The following is a 19,586-nucleotide window of genomic DNA, read 5'->3' as shown; positions in this document are numbered from 1 at the left end:
AGACAAGGTGACTTTCATCCTAGTTTTGGGGGATTGGGGGTAAACCTGAGTGACAGGGACAGCTTTGTATCTCCTTCAACCTTCAGGTAAAATTCCAAATGACGAGAGTGAAGAGGAGTAGGATGGTGGAACAGCACACCCTCTGGTTTCTGATCTTTTTCCCCCCACCGCCTCACACCTTGGATGAAATTCCCAGGCCTGACACACTTACATGGGCACATTCAGATTTCAGGTTGGAACAGAAAAAGGTAGGCTGTGGGTGTAAACAGTGGAGTGGCAGTAACACCAGCCCCATCTCTCTCACTTAAAAAAGCACATCAGATTGCAACAGAGTAAGTGACATTCTTGTGGGGATAAGTTTGAGTCCATTCTAATTTGTTTTTAAAAATCACTCTAGGGGTGCCTGGCTGGCTCAGTTGGAAGAGCATGTGACTCTTGACCTTGGAGTTGTGAATTCAAGCCCCATGTCGGGTGAAGAGATTACTTAAATTAAAAAAAAACACACACACACACTTGGGGTGCCTGAGTGGCTCAGTCACTTAAACATCTGGCTCTTGATTTGGGCTCAGGTCATGATCTCACAGTTTCATGGGTTCGAGCCCTGCATTGGGCTATGTGCTGACAATGCAGATCCTGCTTGGGATTCTCTCTATCCTTCTCTCTCTCTACCTCTCTCCTGCTCATGCTCTTTCTCTCTCTCAAAATAACTTAGAAAACAACACTTAAAAATCACTCTAAAACTCAGACTTGAATCCTTGCTCCCTCTCCCACATAACCATTATTAGTGACTGGTTCTTTTATCCTACCTCAGAGCTCTGCACTTCACTGCTGTGCGTCTGACGTCTCATCTAGAAATGGCCTTGATAATACTGCCTGTGGATCCTCCAGTATTTTTTCTCCCCTTCTTTTTTTTAACTGTGTGTTTGGTTGCCTAGAAAAAGGAATATGTTTCCTAACCTGCCTTGCTGCTAGGTCTGACCCACCCAGGTGGGTGGAAGAGAAAGTAGCATATCTGACTTCCAAGACATGTTCTTCAAGGGCAGGGGCCCATCCATCTTTGTCATGTCTCCCTGGTGACTGGAACGTAGGCATGATGGTTGGAGCTAAATAGCTATCACAGATCATCAGGAGGAAGTGATCTACTGAAGATGGCAGAACACAAGGATAGAAAAAACCTAGGCCAGTTATGATGGTAGAGCTGTTTACCAGTTTGGATACCTTCAGACTTTATCTGGGGGGTTGGAGGGTTAGAGGTAAAATTTTATCTGTCTTACCCAATGCTATTTGAGTTTTCTGTCAGCGGCAAAACCCAATCTTGATGGATTTACTTAAACTTTCAACATTGCTGTAGGGATTAAAGAGGGTAATGAATATGAAGTGCTTAGCGGTTTGCCAGGCACAAAGTAAGAGGGCAATGATTTTTTTTTTGTTTTTTTTTTTGACAAAGGTCATGCCAGTTAGGTATTGGAACTTGGTTCTTTGAAGTTTGAAAGATGTGGAAAGACCAAAGAACTAGTTCCCACTCTGGTCAAATTGATTAAATTAATTTCTTTGAAGTTAACCATGATGAGAATGGTTTTGATTGCTTCTGAATTTTATGAACTTTTAGATAAAATCTTTCTAAAACTGTTTTCCTCCTATTTAAAAATGAGAATATCAAACTTACCTTATGGGTGTTATGGACGGAAAGGAGATGGCTGTGTACTTTGTATATAAATAAGTGTTTACTAATGGCTATAATTATTACCTGGGTATGATGGTTAATTTTATGTGTCAACATGGTTGAGCCATAGCTCCCAGATATTTGGTTAAACATTATTCTGGATGTTTCTATGAGGATGCCTTTGGATGAGATTAACATTGCAATTGTAAGTAAGTTAATCAGACTGCCCTCTATAATGTGGGTGGGCCTCATCCCATCAGTTGAAGACCTGAACAGAATAAATTCCTGGGACGCCTGGGTGGCTCAGCTGGTGAAGTATCTGACTCTTGATTTTGGCTCAGGTCATGATCTCATGGTTTGTGAGACTGAGCCCTATGAGGGGCTCCATGCTGATGGCATGGAGACTGTTTAGGATTCTCTCTCTCTCTCTCTCTCTCTCTCTCTCTCTCTCTCAAAATAAATAAATAAACTTAAAACAAAACAAAACTGACCTCCTGAGAGCTAGAAGGAATTCTACCAGCAGATGACGTTTGGACTTGAACTGGAACATGAGCTCTTCCCTGTGTCTCCAGCCTAATGGGCCACCCTATATATATTGGACTTGCTGGCCTCCATAATTGGCAATTCCTTAAGTCAATCTTTCTCTTTCTACACACACACACACACCCTATTGGTTCTGTTTCCCTGGAGAACCCTAATTAACACTAGGCAGTCTCCTCTGAATGAGTAGAGCAGCATCAACAATTTGGGATGACATAGGTGTGGTTGGTGACAGTTGGCAGAAGAACTAAACTTTAAAGGAGAAACACTACTCTGACTTAGCTTCTGAACCCAAGCACTGAGACTTTCCCTGCTTTGTGTATTGGCATTTGCCCCACTGGCCTTTGGCCTACCTTTTCGTTCTGTTTTTGGCTTTCTGACTTTCACTGCAATTTCCTTCAAACTTGGACTTCTCAGGATACCCCCAACCCTGTCATGATCTCTAATTCTTGCAACCACTCCCTGGCTGCCCATTCTGTACTAAGACAGCTGCCTTGTCTGTATCAGGATTCTGTAGGGCCCTTAGTCTTGTATTTGGGGAGATCTTGCCCAAATCAGGCTACCTGGCAGAGGAAGCTGGTCAATGGCAGAGGGAAGAGTTGCCCTTTCACTTGGTCCTTACATCAGCACCCCCTGTCTTCCTTTGCATGGTTTCCCCTTCTTCTGCCTTCCAGCATGCATCTCCCCCTTGTCTCCTCCCCTCCAGACTCCTTGAACAGGCGGAGCACTTCTGCTCCTCCAGGCTTCTCATCATTTAGACTTTTCTTAACCCTTGCAAAGTGATTTTGTTCAAACTACTGTACTGACTCTCCCTTATTAAGTTGCCAGGGAATTTCCTTCTAATTATTGTCCTTCTTGACCTTGCTGTATCCAATATTTTTGATCATTTTCTCTTTTAGCTCCGTGGTGGCCCTAATTTGCATTCTACTCCTCTAGTTAATCAATCTCTCACCTTCCTTTCCCCCAAATGTGGCCATTTCTTAAAGGTCATTCCCTGCTGTTTTCTTCTCTTTAAAAAATGTGTGGTAAAATATATATAACATAAGATTAACCATATTAACCATTTTTAAGTGTATGGTTTAGTGTTAAGTATGTTGACTTTGTTGGCAACCAATGTCCAGAACTCTCTTCCTCTCATAAAACTGAAACTCTATACCCAGTAAACAACAATTCCCAATTTCCCACTCGACTCAGTCCCTGGTAATTTCCATTCTACTTTCTGTCTCTATGAATTTGACTACTCTAGGTACCTCCTTTAAGTGGAATCATACAGTATTTGTCTTTTTGTGACTGGCTTACTTCACTTATCATGATATGATGGTTAATTTTATGTGTTAACTTGGATGGACCATGGTTCCCAAATATTTGATTAAACATTATTCTGGATGTTTCTGTGAAGGTGGTTTTTAGATGAGATTAGCATTTAAATCAGTGGACTTTGAGTAGAGCAGATTATTCTCCATAATGCATGTAATCAGGTGAAGGCCTTAACAGAACAATGGATTCCCAGAGCAAGAGATTCTGCCAGCAGACACCCTTTGTACTTGAACTGCAACTCTTCCCTGAGTCTCCAGTCTGCCTGCTGGCTTACCTCACCAGATTTTGGGCCTGCAAAGCCTCCACTTTGTGAGCCAATTCCTTAAAATAAATTTTTTGCTATACGCATCCTATTGAATCTGTCTCTCTGGATAACCCTGACTATAATGTCCTCAAGGTTCATCCATGTTGTAGCAGATGTCAGAATTTCCTTTCATTTTAAGGCTGAAAAATACTCCATTGTATATAAATACCACATTTTGTTCATTCATCTCTTGATGGACACAGGCTGCTTCAACCTTTTGGCTATTGTGAATAATGTGGCTATAAACGTGTACAAATACCTGTTCAACTCCCTACTTTCACCACTTTTGGGTAGACACCCAGAAGTGGAACTGCTATATCATATGCTAATTCTATTTTTAATTGTTTGAGGACCCACCATACTGTGTTCCATAGTAGCTACACCATTTTACATTCCCACTAGCAGTGCACAAAGGTTCCAATTTTTTCATGCCCTTACTAACTCTTGTTATTTTCCTGTGTGTTTTATAGTAACCATCCTAATGGGTATGAGGTGGTATGTCATTGTGGTTTTGGTTTGCATTTCCCTTGTGATGAGTGATATTGAGGATTTTTTCATGTGCTTGTTGGCCAACTATATCTTTTCTTCAGAAAAATGTCTATTCAGATCCTTTTGCCCATTTTTCTTTCTTTCTTTCTTCATTTCTTTACTTATTTATAAAGTTTATTTTGAGAGAGAGAGAGAGAGAGAGAGAGAGAAAAGAGAAGAGAGAATGAATTCCAAGCAGGCTCCATGCTATTATTGAGGGGCCCAACATGGGGCCCGATCTCACAAACCATGAAATTGTGACCTAAGCCAAAATCAAGAGTCAGATGCTCAACCAGCTGAGCCACCCAGGCACCCCTCCTTTTGCCCACTTTTTAACTGGGCTGTTTTGTCTTTGCTGTTGTTAAGTTGCAGAAGTTCTTTACATATTCTAAATATTAGCCCCTTATTAGATACATGGTTTGCAAATATCTTCTCTCATTCTGTAGGTGGCCTTTTCACTCTGTTGATTGTGTCTTTTGATGCACAGAAGTTTTAATGTTTATTGTCGTCCAATTTATCCATTTTTACTGTTGCGCCTATGCTTTTGGTATCCTATCCAAGAAATCATTGCCAAATCCAAATCCCCTCTGTCTTCTTCTAAGAGCTTTATACTTTTAGCTTTTACATTTAAATCCATTTTGTGTTAAAATTTAACTTTTTTTTTTTAAGAGAGATAGTGAGTGAGCAAGTGTGGGAGGGGTTGATCCCATGAACCTGGCATCATGACCTGAGCTGAAATCAAAAGTCAGATGTGCAACTGATTGAGCCACCCAGGTGCCCCCATTTTGTGTTAGTTTTTATATATGGTATAAGGTAAGGGTCAGACATCATTTTTGGCATGTCAATGCCTCCCCTCCCCCCTGCATTTTAACTGTTCACATCTTCAGAAATTTTATCACTTACCAAGGCTTTAGTTCTTTTACTCAGGGGTGATCAAATCCATATACCGAGCTTCTATCTCTTTCCTGAACTCTAGTCCTCCATTTTCAAACACTGCTGAATACCTCATGGAAACATTGATGGGGTAGCCTATAAATTCAGTCCAATGAATTAGATCAACCTATTATGTGAAGAAACAGAGTGTATCCCATGTCCACGAGAGTGTGGCTTAATGAGGAAAAGTCATACACCTAGATATGCACTGGACATAGTAATCAAATAAACTAGGGCTCAGAGAAATAATATTAGGGTGCATCTTCCACTGTTCCAGGAGAGGCACATGGATTCTTGGGGATGGGAGAAATCTGGTCTCTAGAGTTTTTCTCTTAGATGACAGGCACATTTCATGGGATTTTCCCAGTAAGTAGGTGATACATTTCACTCAAATTTCTATGTTTTCCTTGTTCTGATTCTATGCTTACCAAGAAATCTTCCAATTCACATTGGCTTCCTAAATAGAAAGAGATAAATTAGCTTCCACTCACTGGAAACAGCTCTGTTATAAAGGAATCCATTGGTATGGATGTAAATTTAGTGATCATGCATTTGTAGTCTGACATTTTTTTTTATATTTATTTTGAGAGAGAGAGAGAGAGAGAGAGAGCGAGCGAGCATGAGGAGGTGAGGGGCAGAGAGAGAGGGATAGAGAGAGAATCCCAAGAAGGCTCCACACTGTCAGTGCAGAGCCTGATGCGGGGCTCAAACCCATGAACAGGGAGATCATGACCTGAGCCAACATCAAGAGTTGGGCACAACTGACTGAGCCACCCAGGCGTCCCAGTTATCTGACACTTTCTGAGTTTACTAAGATAATTCAGCTTCTGGACTGATGCTCAGTTGGTATTTATTGAATGGATGAATGTTAAGGCCAGGCTATACCTTGGAAAAAAGATGCCTTTGAGAAATCCTGGTTCTGCCTGCAGCATGGCATGTAACTAATGTGTACCCCATCAAACTGCATAACAAAGACAGAATATTCCTACCCCCCTTCAAAATGCATCATCACTCCTGACCTCCTCATTTTTGCTCTACTTCCAATTGCCAAAAGCCTAAATCTCAAAATTTGATTTACACTTAGGACCCAAGTTTACTTATTATTAGATTTTATTTATTTACTGTTAGATTTAGAGCACAGCTGTATCTACAGGGGATCTAAGGAAACTTAAAATAAAAGCATAGGAATGGTAGGGGTGGGTAGCTCAGTGGGTTAAGTGTCCGACTTTGGCTCAGGTCATGATCTCGCAGTCTGTGTGAGTTTGAGCCCTGTGAGCCCGGTGTCGGGCTCTGTGCTGACAGCTCAGAGCCTGGAGCCTGCTTTGGATTCTGTGTCTCCCTCTCTTTCTGCCCCTCCCCTGCTTGTGCTCTGTCTGTCTCTCTCTCTCTCAAAAAATAAACATTAAAAAAAAAGCACAGGAATGCTAAATTAATATTAGTAACAGCTAACCTTTGTTGAGCTTTTATAATGTGGCATGCAAGGTACCTTAGCACCTTATCTCACAAGAATCCTGTAAGGTCGGTTCTGTCACTATCTCCATTTTAGAGCTGAGAAAACTGAGGCTCACTAAGGCTCAGAGTGCTTAAACAGCTTGCAAGTTCATTGAGGTTGTTAATAGTGGAGCAGGGATCTGAATCCAGATGGTCTGACTTACTAGAGCATGGACTTAAAATGATCAAGAAGTAATAAGAACAGAAAAAGAAAAGTATCAAAAAATGCTGGTCAATGAAAAACTAAAATAGCACACATGTAGCTTTGAGGTTATTAGCAGCAGAGGCAAAAAGGCATATATAATGGGCTTAAGCAGCTCTCACTGTTGAGTTATAGAAAATGTATTTGTACGTGAATAGGCAATTTTTTCTCCCTGGATTTGAGTTTTGAAAGGAGTTTGTTAAGAAGGTCTTGGAGTTAATTCAGTGAATGGCACCATCTAAAGCTATTTAATAAGAAATGCAGAGGTGGTCTACATAGGGCTAACAGTCTTGATTTTACCTTTGGGACAAAGCCCAGGGTCCAACATTAGGAGTGTCAATCTTGTATATAAGCCATAGAGTGAGGATGAGGGGAAGACAGAGGGTCATATGCAGGTTTATGGCCTAGCAGTAACTGCCTCCATCCCCTCCGTTCCTACCGCTGGCACTCTTGAAGTCCATGTCCCTATTGCATTGTCTGCTTTTCTACCTAACCTGGCTTCTTTGCTTGCTCCTGGTCTCTCTCCCTCCCAAACACCCTTTGAGATAGGGAAACTGAAGGACTTCATAAAAATCTGCTTTTTTCTCCTTTTCCTGCTTCTATTCTTGCTAGGACTTGCACCCACCCCCACCTTACACATGCCTCATAGTGCAAATAATGTATGTCTTCTTCGTAAGAGACAACATCTAAGGAAGGACCAGGTATGAATGACGGGAGGAAGCCATCCTATGTGTTCCACTGGCACTAGACATCATGACACCAAGACCCTCTGGCTCCACGTAATAACACTTGGGCCCTCCTCTTTGTTCTAACCGGTTCCTGGATGCCTGAGGACACGTACAACAGACCACACTCCTAGATAAAAACCCAGACCCCAAACATAGACCAGACTCTCTCTCCTTTCCTTTCTGAGTCTCCCAGACACTTTGTCTGTAATTGTACTCTTTCTATACTTTCAATAAATTCTGCTTTCATTTCCTGCTGGCTCAGGTTTGATTTTTTAAAAAAATAATTTATTGTCAACTTAGCTAACATACAGTGTATACAGTGTAGTCTTGGCTTCAGGGGTAGATTCTCGTGATTCATCACTTACATACAACACCCAGTGCTCATCCAAACAAGTGCCCTCCTCAATGCCCATCATCCATTTTCCCCCCTGTCCCAATTCCCCACCCCCATCAACCTTCAGTTTGTTTTCTGTATTTAAAAGTCTCATGGTTTGCCTCCCTCTCTGTAACTTATTTTTCCTTCCCTTCCCCTATGGTCTTCTGTTAAGTTTCTCAAAATTCCACGTATGAATGAAAACACATGATATATGTCTTTCTCTGGCTGACTTATTTCATTTAGCATAATACCCTCCAGTTCCATCCATGTTGTCACCAATGGCAAGATTTCATTCTTTTTCATTGCCAAGTAGTATTCCATTGTATATATAAACCACATCTTCTTTATCCATTCATCCATGGACATTTGGGCTCTTTCCATACTTTGACTACTGTTGATAGTACTGCTATAAACATTGGGGTACATGTGCCCCTTTGAATCAGCACTCCTGTATCCTTTGGATAAATTCCTTGTAGTGTCATTGCTGGGTCATAGGGTTGTTCTATTTTAAATTTTTAAATTTTTTGAGGAACCTCCACACTGTTTTCCAGAGCGGCTCCACCAGTTTGCATGCGTGCTTGGTCAAAGAGGACAACCTTCCCCGATAGAGGAGGACCGTTCTTCGGTCAAGGGTATACAAGTAGCTGCGTTCCCCTGCTAGAACCTCCAAATAAGCCACCCCCCCCCCCTTCCCGCCAGCACTGCCGAGTCCCTGGACCTGGCCTGCTGGCATCACCTTCATACTGCTTCCAGTTTAATATTTCCAAGACATTGCCTTTGCAACTTAACCTCTGTGTTTAAAAACATTTTAGTGACTTGCAAATTGCCTACAGTATGTTAAAAAGAAAACCACAGGCCCAAAATGCATCACTTAGGCCAAGTCAGTAAACCAAGACTCAATACCTGCCCTAACTGCAGTTTCAACCTCCAGGAATTGTAACCTTTAACTAGTCAGCATGGAATTTCCTGGTCAACCACTAGGAAATTTACTGATATACTCCTGCTCCAGTTGGAAGGGGATGGTGGTGGGCAACCTTGCCTAAACAAATTCCTTGCTAACAAATTCATTTTTTTTTTAAAGTCTTCTTTGTCTTTAAAATCCTTTCTTTTGTTTAACTTAGTGGAGCTCCCCTATGCTTCCTAGATGGGATGCTATGGATTCAAGAACTGTTTAAAAAAGCCAATTAGATCTCCAAATGTACTTGAATTTTGTTTGTTTTTAACAAGTATGAAGTCTAAGTGTACTATTTTGCTGTTTAAAGTCTTCTACCACCAGACCCGACTTACCTTCATGTCTTATCATCTTCTATTTCTCCAATGGTGCTTCTTAAATTAGAGGCTTCATACCAGGAGTGGGGGGTGAGGGAGGTGGAGGAGGGAGGTGGAGCTTTGAAGCGATAGGGCCAAAACCTAGCGAGCATTTCAGACCACAGCCTCTAGGGGTCTGTCATGACCAGGACTCCCAGCGCCAGAAAAAAAGCCCAGCCCTGAGTCTGCCGCGCAAGCGCAGTGGAGCAAAAGGAGACCAACTCCCACCCACCCCTTCGAATTCAGGGGTGCGCAGGCGCAGTGGTGCGGGGGCGTGGCAACGCAGCACGCTCCTCCCAGAGGCCGACGTTGAGGGAGAGGCGCCGCGAATTCAAATTCCGTAGCGTTATGCTCAGACTCCTCAACTCCTCCCTGGCCTGGACTTCGCGAAGCAGTCCCTCGGGCGAAGACGGTGAGCGTGGTGCCGTGTGAGAAGGCGAAGCGAGAGGAGAGAGGGCAGGCGCTGGTGGAAACGCAAACACGGCGGGCTGTAGTGCAAAGGGGCAGGGCGAGTCGGGAGCGGGAAAGCGTTCTGGAACCGGGGGGGCGGGGCCAGTGCATGATTGGCAGGCTAGAAACCAATGGGAGGGGTAAGGGCCTACCAAGGAGGGTGGGACCTGTAGTTGACGCCCCAAGCGCTTTTGGAGTGAGACTAGCTAGCACGCGTCTGGGGGCTTCAGATTAGCCCGGCTGTGCTAAGCGCTTTTCATAAATTGCCTTATGCAGTGGTCACTACAACCACATGTGAATAAGTGCTGTTACCTGAGAAGACTGAGGCTTAGGAATATTCACATAAGCTGCGATCCCAGACCTGGCCACCCGAGCCCAGTTCCCATACTGTTAATGGCTCCGCCCCACTGCCCATCAAGGAATCAAGGTGGAGTAGAGTCCAGTCAAGAGGACTGAGATGAATGGAATTGACCAGCTTGTTGGAGGAAGTGTCATGAAAGTGGAAATAAATACAAGTAGAGAGAGAGAGAAGGCCCCAGCAAGGTGTCACTGTGGGGGTTGCAGCCCAGGCTGTCTCTCCCGGCCTTGGAGCATTGCCGTTGTGCAACATGCTATGGCTTTGGACTAGCAGCAGGTGCAGGAAAGCTTTTCTTTTGGGGCTGTGTTGTCTCCCAGGTGTGTGAAGTTCAAGTATTTTCGGAGCCTAACAGCACAATAGTACCTGGAACGTACTTGTGTCAGGTTGCTGTAATAAAATACTTTAGGCTGGGGAGCTTAAACAACCGAAATTTATTTTCTCACTGTGGCAGAGTCTGGGAATTCTAAGGTGCTGGCATATTTGGTTCTTGGTGACAGCTCTATTCCTGACTTGCAGATGGCCTCCTTCCTTATCCTCATATGGTGTGGAAAGAGAGCTCCTCTCCCTCTTTCCTCTTCTTATAAGGCCACCATTCCTAGTAAGGATTAGGACCCCACTCTTAGATTTTGTTTAACCTCAGTTTTCCCCAAAAGCCCTATCTTCAAATACAGTCTATATGGGGGGTTAGGCCTTTAATACATAAATTTTGGGGGGACACAATTTAGTCTATAGCAATAGTTTATACACAGGTAAATAATGAGTGATAATTGGGTACCCGAGGAAATGAACTCTAAGAATTAATATGTCCCTGAGGGCTTTCATGTATCTTATGTCCTTTATAAGTGTATGGCATGTGCCTTGCCACTGGTGGGGATTTCTAGGGAGAACTCGTGTGGGTCGTGGTTGTCCTCCACAAAACCAACCTGAAGAGGTCAGAGTTACACCAAATGACCTTAATAGCGCTTAGTGAATCCATGATTCAAGGATTTATGCAAACCCTTCTTTAACTTGTGATTTGGCTTGTGCTGCTTTGGGAATAATGAGATCCATAATTACCACCCACAGGGAAGTGAAATAATAATTGCTTTTCTTCTGTATTGTTTCATGTTGTCATTCTGAAGTTTAGTAACCAAGCCTTTCTTTTCAGTCTGCTTGCCCTGGTGGGAGGAAGAGGGAGGAAATATAAAGCCCAAGGGCTTGGAGATCTGGCAGATGAGGGTTCACATCTTGAGTTCAAGCACTTGCTGAGTGACTGGGCAAGTCTCAATCTTTCTGAGTCTCAGCGTTTTCATCTATAAAATAGAGCTAATAAAAATATCACACAGGGTTGCTGTGAGGTTATGTGAAAACAGTTTGAAATTATTAACGGGCCCTTGGACTAGATATTTTAGTCATGGGGACTATTCTACCCACACCTCTGAAGAACAGAAACCTCTACCTACAGCCACCATGTCAAGCTGGCTATTCATTCATTTCATCAAGATTTATTTGAATACCTAATAGGCGCCAAAGTACCTATTCTGGTGCTAGGGGCAGGGAAGAACAAGACAGACAAGTTTCCTCCTTTTATGCTGTGTATATTCTGGTAGGGGAGGATTGTAAATAAGTTCAGCTAGTGCTAAGAGCTGTGAGGAAATTAAATACAGGGTAATAAGACAAAAGAGTCATTTAAAGTAGGGTGGTGTGTGTTTGGATGGGAGTGTTATTTGACCCACATGGGGTGGCCAAATAGGGAGGGACTCATTTTTAAGGAGGTAAGGGGAGTCCTCTAAATGTCCATTGTTTCCCACGCAGGGGTGGAAGGGAGTGGTGGACAGTAAGCACGAGGCCCAAGCTGATTATATCAGGCAGGGTAACTCATCAGTCTATAGGCTGACCAGTGAGTGATCTATTTTAAATGGAGAGGCAGTGCTGACTAGATTTTTCTCTTGGGATTTAGAACTAAGAAACATGGAAAGATTTTTCCCTTGGCATTGAGAGTTGGAGCTAAAAGGTAGAGGGTGCGAAGAGGCCCTGTGCAAGCTGAGGTTTTGGGTAAACAGAAGCTATGAATAAGCAGAGGAGGTCAATGAGTGGCTCCATGTGGCATGTGACTGAGTGGGAGAAGGACAATCCATGGGTGTTTACTTGCTGGTGAAGTTCTTGGAGCCCTCTTAGAATCCAGACTACTTTGTAGTTGTGGTCTGCAGAAATCACACTCTGCTAGTGCCTTAGGTTCTAGGTTTTGGCACGTTGTCTCAATTTTTAATTTCTCAATATGTATATTTTCAGTAGATCTCCCTTTTACTTATGCTAGTTATCTTTTGCCAGACGAATCTTACTAAAAGAGCCATATGGATCTTGGTTTGGATCCCTGGTTTTCCTCTTATTAGCTGTGCCTTTGAAAACTAATTTCTGTAAGCATTAGTATCCAGCAACTGTATCCTTAGAGTGTGGTACAGGTTAACTGAGATAATAGTAGTAAAAAGGCCTGTGAACTGATCAAAATTTGTTAGATACCTTCCTCTTTTATTCTGATCTGAATGGTTTTTTGATTACATGCCTCCCTCTCAGTATTGACTTGTCCTAGTTTTTAAAAGTCACCCCCTTTTTTTTTAAGTTTATTTACTTATTTTGAGAGAGAGAGCATGCATAAGTGGGGGAGGGGCAGGGAGAGAGAGGAGACGGAGAATCCCAAGCAGGCTCCATACTGTCAGTGCAGAGCCCCGTGTGGGGTTCTGTCTCACAAACCGTGAGATAATAACCTGAGCTGAAACCGAGTCAGACGCTTAACTGAGCCACTCAGGTGCCCCCAGAGTCACCTTTCTTGTAGTTCTTTCACCTCTGTAGTCATTTTAGGTGTCCCTAAACTGGAAGAACATCATGGCAACTACCCTTCTTTCATAAATGTATGGACACTGTCGTTAGTCTTATTGAGGCCAGTTACATAGCAAGTGGATTTCAGATTGATAATTATTTGTATTTAGAAGAGATGGGCCTGCCCAATAGTTTGGAGCAGTGACTTCCAAAAAGAGAGTGGGAACCAGGATGGAAGAGTCAGTCCTCCAAATGGTAATGAAGGAAGAAAGGGTATGGAGAAGCTATCTCAGAGAAATTTGGTTCAGAAGAGGAGGGAAAAAGGAGGCGCAGAGTTCTTAGACCTTGGCCTGGCAAGGAACAAGAAATGCTGTGGTCTCAGTATTGGAAGCTCTGGCAACCAGGTCTTAGTCCCTGTGAAGAGAGCTTCTCCCAGCCTGCAACCAGACAGAAAACTCTTTATTTCTTAAAGCTGGAGAAGTTTTAGGAGGAGGCTCTGGTTTATGCTGGAAGTGGAGGCTAGGACGAACTAAGAAGCACATTAAAGATACCTGTGAAATATGTATGTATACGTGAACCTGTGCCTCGGAAAGGACGTACTAGTAATTCTCTGCCTGTGCGTCATGATCTTCCAGATCTTCCCAGCAGGCTTCAGTGAGGCAGCTGTGCCAGGCGAAGGCTGCACTGTGGAGATGTGAGAGAACCATCCTGCAGAGGTAGCCAGGAGTGACATCCTTGACATCAGGGGCACAGGTCTCTGAGAGGAAGTCTGTGCACTTTTCCTGGAGGCATTAGAAGGGTGTCTAAAAAGCGAAATAATCCCAGGTAAAATGGCAGGGCAGTTTCTGTTCAGGGGCTTTGCTAGGCTGCTTTCTGTGTAACCATTTCTGATAAATGTCACCAAGTGGATTACATGATTTGGGTATGGCTTCGTGACGATACCTGGAATGGAGAGAACGTGGTCTCTGCTGGCAAAAAAGTGTATAACCTAAGGAGAAATTCCATAACTAGTATTGAAACTGCTCTTAGGAACTGTTCTAGATTTCAAGCCAGTACTTCCAGGTTTATTTTTTCCCCCTAGGACCATGGCTAATAAAACCCAGGAAGATGGTGGCATCCATTTCCCTTTTCCCTTCACACCCTATTCCATCCAGAAAGACTTCATGGCTGAGCTCTATCGGGTGTTGGACGCTGGCAAGATTGGAATATTTGAGAGTCCAACTGGCACTGTAAGTATGCATCATCAGGGGCTAAGAAGTGTCCTGAGAGACCCCTGATTCCGACACTGCAGAGGCCACCTAGCATGCTTGTTAGTCTAGGCAGAGATTTTCATGGTTTGACGTCAGGCAAAGTAGTTCTCTCAGTTTATCTTTCTGAGTAATAGTCACTTCCTGTATTAAAATGTTAAACAGAAGGGCACCTGGGTGGCTCAGTCAGTTGAGCCTCTGACTCTTGATTTTAGCTCAGGTCTTGGTCTCGGGGTCATGGGTTTGGCTGAGCCGTGTTGGGCTCTGTGCTGGGCGTGAAGCCTACTTAAAAAATAAATAAATAAACACAGCCCCAGAATCTGAGAACAATTAGGCTAAAGAATTTGAATGCCAGTAGAAACCAAGACCTGTAGCACTAAAACTTTCCAGATTGTTCTGGGTACACAACTGCTTTGATGTTGAGAAACAAATTAGTTTGGCTTTTTCACAGATTAAACCTATCGGTTTAGTCTTTAGCAACGAGGTTACTAAGTGCTGAGGGTTCCCATCAAAGGGCCCTGAGTTTTTCCTTCTGGGACTGGAATGAGAGAGGGATTTATCAGAGGGTGGCCTTGAGGAGGATTAGGGCTATGGCAAGCAGTCCCAGCCTCTTGCCTCCCGCTCAGAAAGCACCGTGTGATGGTGAGATGCCTGCATTGATGTGAAGGTCCCCCAGTGAGGCCGCGACCTCCTGGAGGCTGTCCTCCATGTCTCTGTCATCCGGTGGAGCTCGGCATTTTCGACCCACGGAAGGTTCTTAACGCAGTGCAGCAGTCCACTACCAGTCCACTGAGGTGTTTCTTAGTATTAGCAGAGGCTTCCTGGTAAATAGACTTGGGTGTTTCGAGTCCTTATTTGACCATTCTGCAACAGTTGGTGGTGGTGAACATATCCCTCTCCTTTTGTGTAAAGTGATCCCAAAACATGAGTCAAAAATAATGCATGTCATTTAAAAAGTTAAATGTATTAAACTTGGTTCTTTGGGCAGGTACTTATAATTCTTTTAACTGTTTACCAAGAAATATACTTGCATAGCACATTTGAAATTGTAAGCTTTGTGCTATTTCTAGATTTATGGATTTAATCATTGTACCTTCCTCTTGTGAGAGCTAAGATGCAGCTTTCTTACCATTTCTTTTCCTTCCCTCGCCCCATCCTCCCGTTGTAGTTAGATGGAAAGTGTTAGCCTCTCCTAAGCCGGTATGCTCTGATTATGGGTTTTCATCTTGAATAATTTTTATTTTCCCAGGGTTGATAATTGCCTTTTAAAGTGTGTCTAGCTAATATGCCTACACCACTTTCTTTCACACCATCCAGTGGCCTCCGTAGGACATTCCATACATAAAATTACTGCTTAGTCTGGCTCCTCAGCTGCCATAACAAAATACCACAGATTGGGTGGCTCAGATGACAGAAATTTATTTTTCACAGTTCAGGAGGCTGGGAAGTACAAGATCAAGGTTTGGGCAACCTCTAGCTTCTGGTGGAAACTCTTCCTGGCTTGTGAGGGCCTCCTTCTTGTTGTGTCCTCACGTGGTAGAGAGATCTTTGGTGTCTCTCCCCTTTTATAAGTAGACCAGTTCTATAGGATCAGGGCTCTGTCCTTAGGACTCCTTGAAGGCCTTTTCTCCAATACAGTCACATGGGAGATTAGGGCTTCAACATGAATTTGGGGGCAATATAATTCAGTCTATAGTAATTACCAATTCCATTTTACCCTGCAGACTTCCTTCTTGAAATTCTCCCATTTGTTCTTACGATCTGCTTCACAACTATTGTACTAAGATTTCCCATCTCTCCTTAAGAATAAAAAAAAAAAAGCAACATTATGAAGTATAATTGACATACAATAAAATGCACGCCTTGTAAGTCCACAAGTTCAGTGAGTGTTGACAGATGGAAACCCCCATATAGCCACTGCCACAATGAAAATGCCAAACATTTCCACCAGCCCAGAAAGTTTGTTGTACCCCTGGCTGCTGTTCCTCCCCTCACATCCCGCCCCAGCCTCAGGTAGTCAGTGATCATTTACCATCTCTGTAGATGAGTTTTAACTTTCTAAAATTTCTTGAAAATGGCATCATATCATAAGTACTCTTTTGTGACCAGCTTCTTATGCTCAGCCAGCATAATATTTTGGGGATTCATCCATGTTGTGCGTATTCTTAAGTTTTTTCTGTGTTTGAGTCTCTTGTTTCCTGGATTCGTTATCTTCTTTGTTTTGGTAGAGAACATTCCTGAAGGGTTGTATGGGAGGTAAGATTTTGAGACTTGCTGAAAGGGTATTAATCTGCCTTTCTCTTGATTGATACTGATAGTTTGGTTGGGTATATAATTCTAGCTGCAGAACACTTTTCCCTCACAACTACTCCCTTTCCTCTCTAGTTTCCATTGTGGCTACTAAGAAGTCCATTGCAACCTGCACCCCAGTTCTTGGTGGTGACCTGACCCACCTCATCCTCCAAAGTTTTCAAGATCTCCTCTATCTTTTGTATTCTGAAATCTCATGTTGATGGGTCAGATGTGTGTGTTCAGTTCCTTGTGTTGGCCACTTGGTGGGCTCTTTCCACCTGGAGGCTTCTATCTTTCCATTCTGAGACATTTTCTCACATCTGATAATCTTCCTGGTACTCCCATTCTTTGAGTTTTGGACTTGCTGGTTAATTCTGTAATTATGTTTTCTTCTAATTGCCCATCTCTTTGGGCATCCTGGTTGGGTTTTGTTTTGTTTTCTTTTTGCTTTAAATTCTGCTTAAGATTTCTTTGACTTTGCTGTCCAGTCTTTCTATTCAGTTTATTTTTATTATCGTAGCCTTAATATTCAAGAACTTTTCTTATTCTTTGATTTTTAAAAATAGCATCCTGTTTTTGTTTCATGGAAATAATATCTTTGTGAGGATATCAATTATAGCAGTATTTTGAATTTTTGTCCCCCCCTGTATCATCTTGTCATGCAGCCTCCTCCCTCCCCCAGTTTTGGTTCTGTGTTTTGTTGAGAGGCTTTCCTCAACTGTCTGGTGATCTTTGGTTGTCTTCTATTGGTGTTCAAGAAAAAGCTACCACAGGGCTGATGGACAGGCCTGTGGTGCAAGCTGGCTGTGGACCACTGAACTGGCCTCTCTTTTGGGGCCTCCAGTGATCAGTGTCTGTGTGATTTCTCTTGAGCCATCCAGTTTTTCCAGAGAAGTCTCCTCTAAACTCTTGCTTTCTAGTCCTAGGCTGATGGTTAGTATTCTCCAGGGTGTCCTGGGGAAGTGGCTTCAGGTGCATGGTTTTTTGCTTAGTGTCCTGGTTTGATTTCAACTCTCTTCTCCACCCTTCACTCGACCTGCTGTCTCTGGGGCCCTCCTGGCTTAGCTCCTCCAGAGGGTGCACATCCTATCTTTTGCAGAGAAGATCTCTGCAGGCACTTAGGCTTACAGTCCTTTACTCTGTCACGTCCAGTTCTCTGCTTTTCATCTCTCCTAAAACTTGTTACCCTCCCTTCTTCCACTTTCTTTCTGTGGGGTTTAAACCTCTTCTTCCTTTGGTGTAAATTTAGTGTGTTTCAGAAAAGAACACAGAAGAGCATGTATTTATTCTGCCCTGTTTAATCTGAAGGCTTCAGGTCCCCATCTCAGCCCTCTGCCCATTCCGTACATCCTCTTCCTCTTCTCAGCCCTTTGTTGTTGATGTTTCTGATTCCAGGGCCTCATATCTTTGTTGTGTCTTCAGCTACCATCACATTCTGAGCCTGTCTGCATCTCACTTGGTAAGCTCTTTCTCCTGTCGCCATGTTGTTACATGCCAGGCCTCACCTGCTGGGCCTCTGCCCTGGGTGGCCACCTCCCCACTTGGGTCCTCATGATGCCTACTAAACTTGGACATGTCACCTTTTTAGCCTTTCATGACTCCACCACGTTGTGCTGACCTTCTGACCTTGTGCCCCCTGTGCCTTGTGTAACATTGCAATTTTGGGCACTCTAAAACCTGGAGTCCATGCTTCGCAGAGAACTGTGATGCCCTGCAGGTCCTGCATTAAGTTTGTGCCTGTGGGGATTTTTAGGGAGCTGCTTCCCAGCATCAAGCCCAGCACTTGCTACAATGTGGGTGTTTAGAATGAATGAATTTACTTATCTTGGCATGTATTTTATGACTGTGATATCTTGGATGGTACCCCAGGAAATAACATTGTTCAAAGCTAGGTATATTGTGGGTACTTTATTAGATTTATTTCATAACTGAGGCAAGCATTTGGTCATACATCCTTTTAACATTTTCCGATTAATACTTTTGCTGTCTTATTAGAAGGTATAGAATTGCAGGACCTTAGTTCTCCTTTCTCTTTGTGTTAGAGTGTATTCACAGTTGTTTCTGGAGGATAACTTTGACCTTCCCCTTAGGAACTTCCTCAGCTCACTTTGAAGTGGAGAGTGCTGGCTCTCTAACCAGGTGTCTGGCCCTGGGCCATTGTTACAGGGGGATGTCTCACCTGCTGCTAGCCAGGTGATGGCTAAAGGCAGTAGCTCCCCATTTTACTGGCAATACAGAATGGCTGCTCTCCAGGTTCTGCTGGGGAGTGCTGTCTGGAAGTCTCTGCCACTCAGTATTTCTCAAAAGCTGAGAGAAATGGTATATATGGGGCTTTTCCATAGATATGTTAGAAGTGCCATTCTATCATAGGGCCTTTCAAGAATTGATGAAATAGGTTCTTAATCTAGGACAGTAATAATTGTATTATTATTACTTAATAATAGCCAAAAAAAAAAAATCTCCAGCTGCTTACTTATGTACCACGTATTGTTCTAATCCTAGTGTAGGTATTAACCTTTTTTTTTCAAAAAAATTTTTTTTCATGTTTATTTATCTTTGAGATGTTATGTTTCATGTTATTTATCTTTGAGAGAGAGGGAGAGACAGAGCGCAATCAGGGGAGAGGCAGAAAGAGGGAGACACAGAATCTGAAGCAGCCTTCAGGCTCTGAGGTGTCAGCACAGAGCCCAATGCGGGGCTTAACCTGTGAGATCATGACCTGAGCTGGAGTCGGATGCTTAAGCCACTGAGCCACCCAGGTGCCCCTGTAGGTATTAACCTTTATGGGTAGGAACTTAATGCTTGCAGCAGTTCTCTGAGGAAGGTACTATTACTATCCCCCTCCCCACCTTTTTTTTTTCCCCCCAACTTCCCATGTTTGTACGTGTGGAGCAAAGAAGCCTAGAAAGGTTAGCCTCAGGTCACAGCTGGTGAGTGGAGGAGCCAGTGTTTGGCCAGCAGCCTAGACTCTGGAGCCTTAGCCACTGTGCTCTGCTCTTTCCCCAGCTCTGAACACCTGTGCATTTTACCTATAGTTCGTTTAAGCCCAAATT

General features: G+C 43.3%; 1 protein-coding gene across 4 annotated transcripts in view; it reads left to right on the top strand.

Annotated features, from left to right (window-relative positions):
* Positions 1 to 9,714: 9,714 nt before the first annotated feature.
* DDX11 (DEAD/H-box helicase 11) overlaps positions 9,715 to 19,586 on the top strand; it is a 39,700-nt gene continuing 29,828 nt past the window's right edge. For all 4 annotated transcript variants that reach the window (XR_006204650.1, XM_042945490.1, XM_042945491.1 and 1 more), the window contains exons 1-2: positions 9,715 to 9,802; positions 14,076 to 14,223. Coding sequence is in view for 3 of the 4 variants with exons in the window: in XM_042945490.1 (XP_042801424.1) it covers positions 14,080 to 14,223 (144 nt within the window). In the remaining variant the exon portion in view is untranslated. The remainder of the gene's footprint in view (positions 9,803 to 14,075; positions 14,224 to 19,586) is intronic.

Source organism: Panthera leo, chromosome B4 (assembly GCF_018350215.1).
Source record: "Panthera leo isolate Ple1 chromosome B4, P.leo_Ple1_pat1.1, whole genome shotgun sequence".
Lineage (NCBI taxonomy): Eukaryota > Metazoa > Chordata > Mammalia > Carnivora > Felidae > Panthera > Panthera leo.
This window is presented reverse-complemented; position numbering and strand designations above follow the sequence as displayed.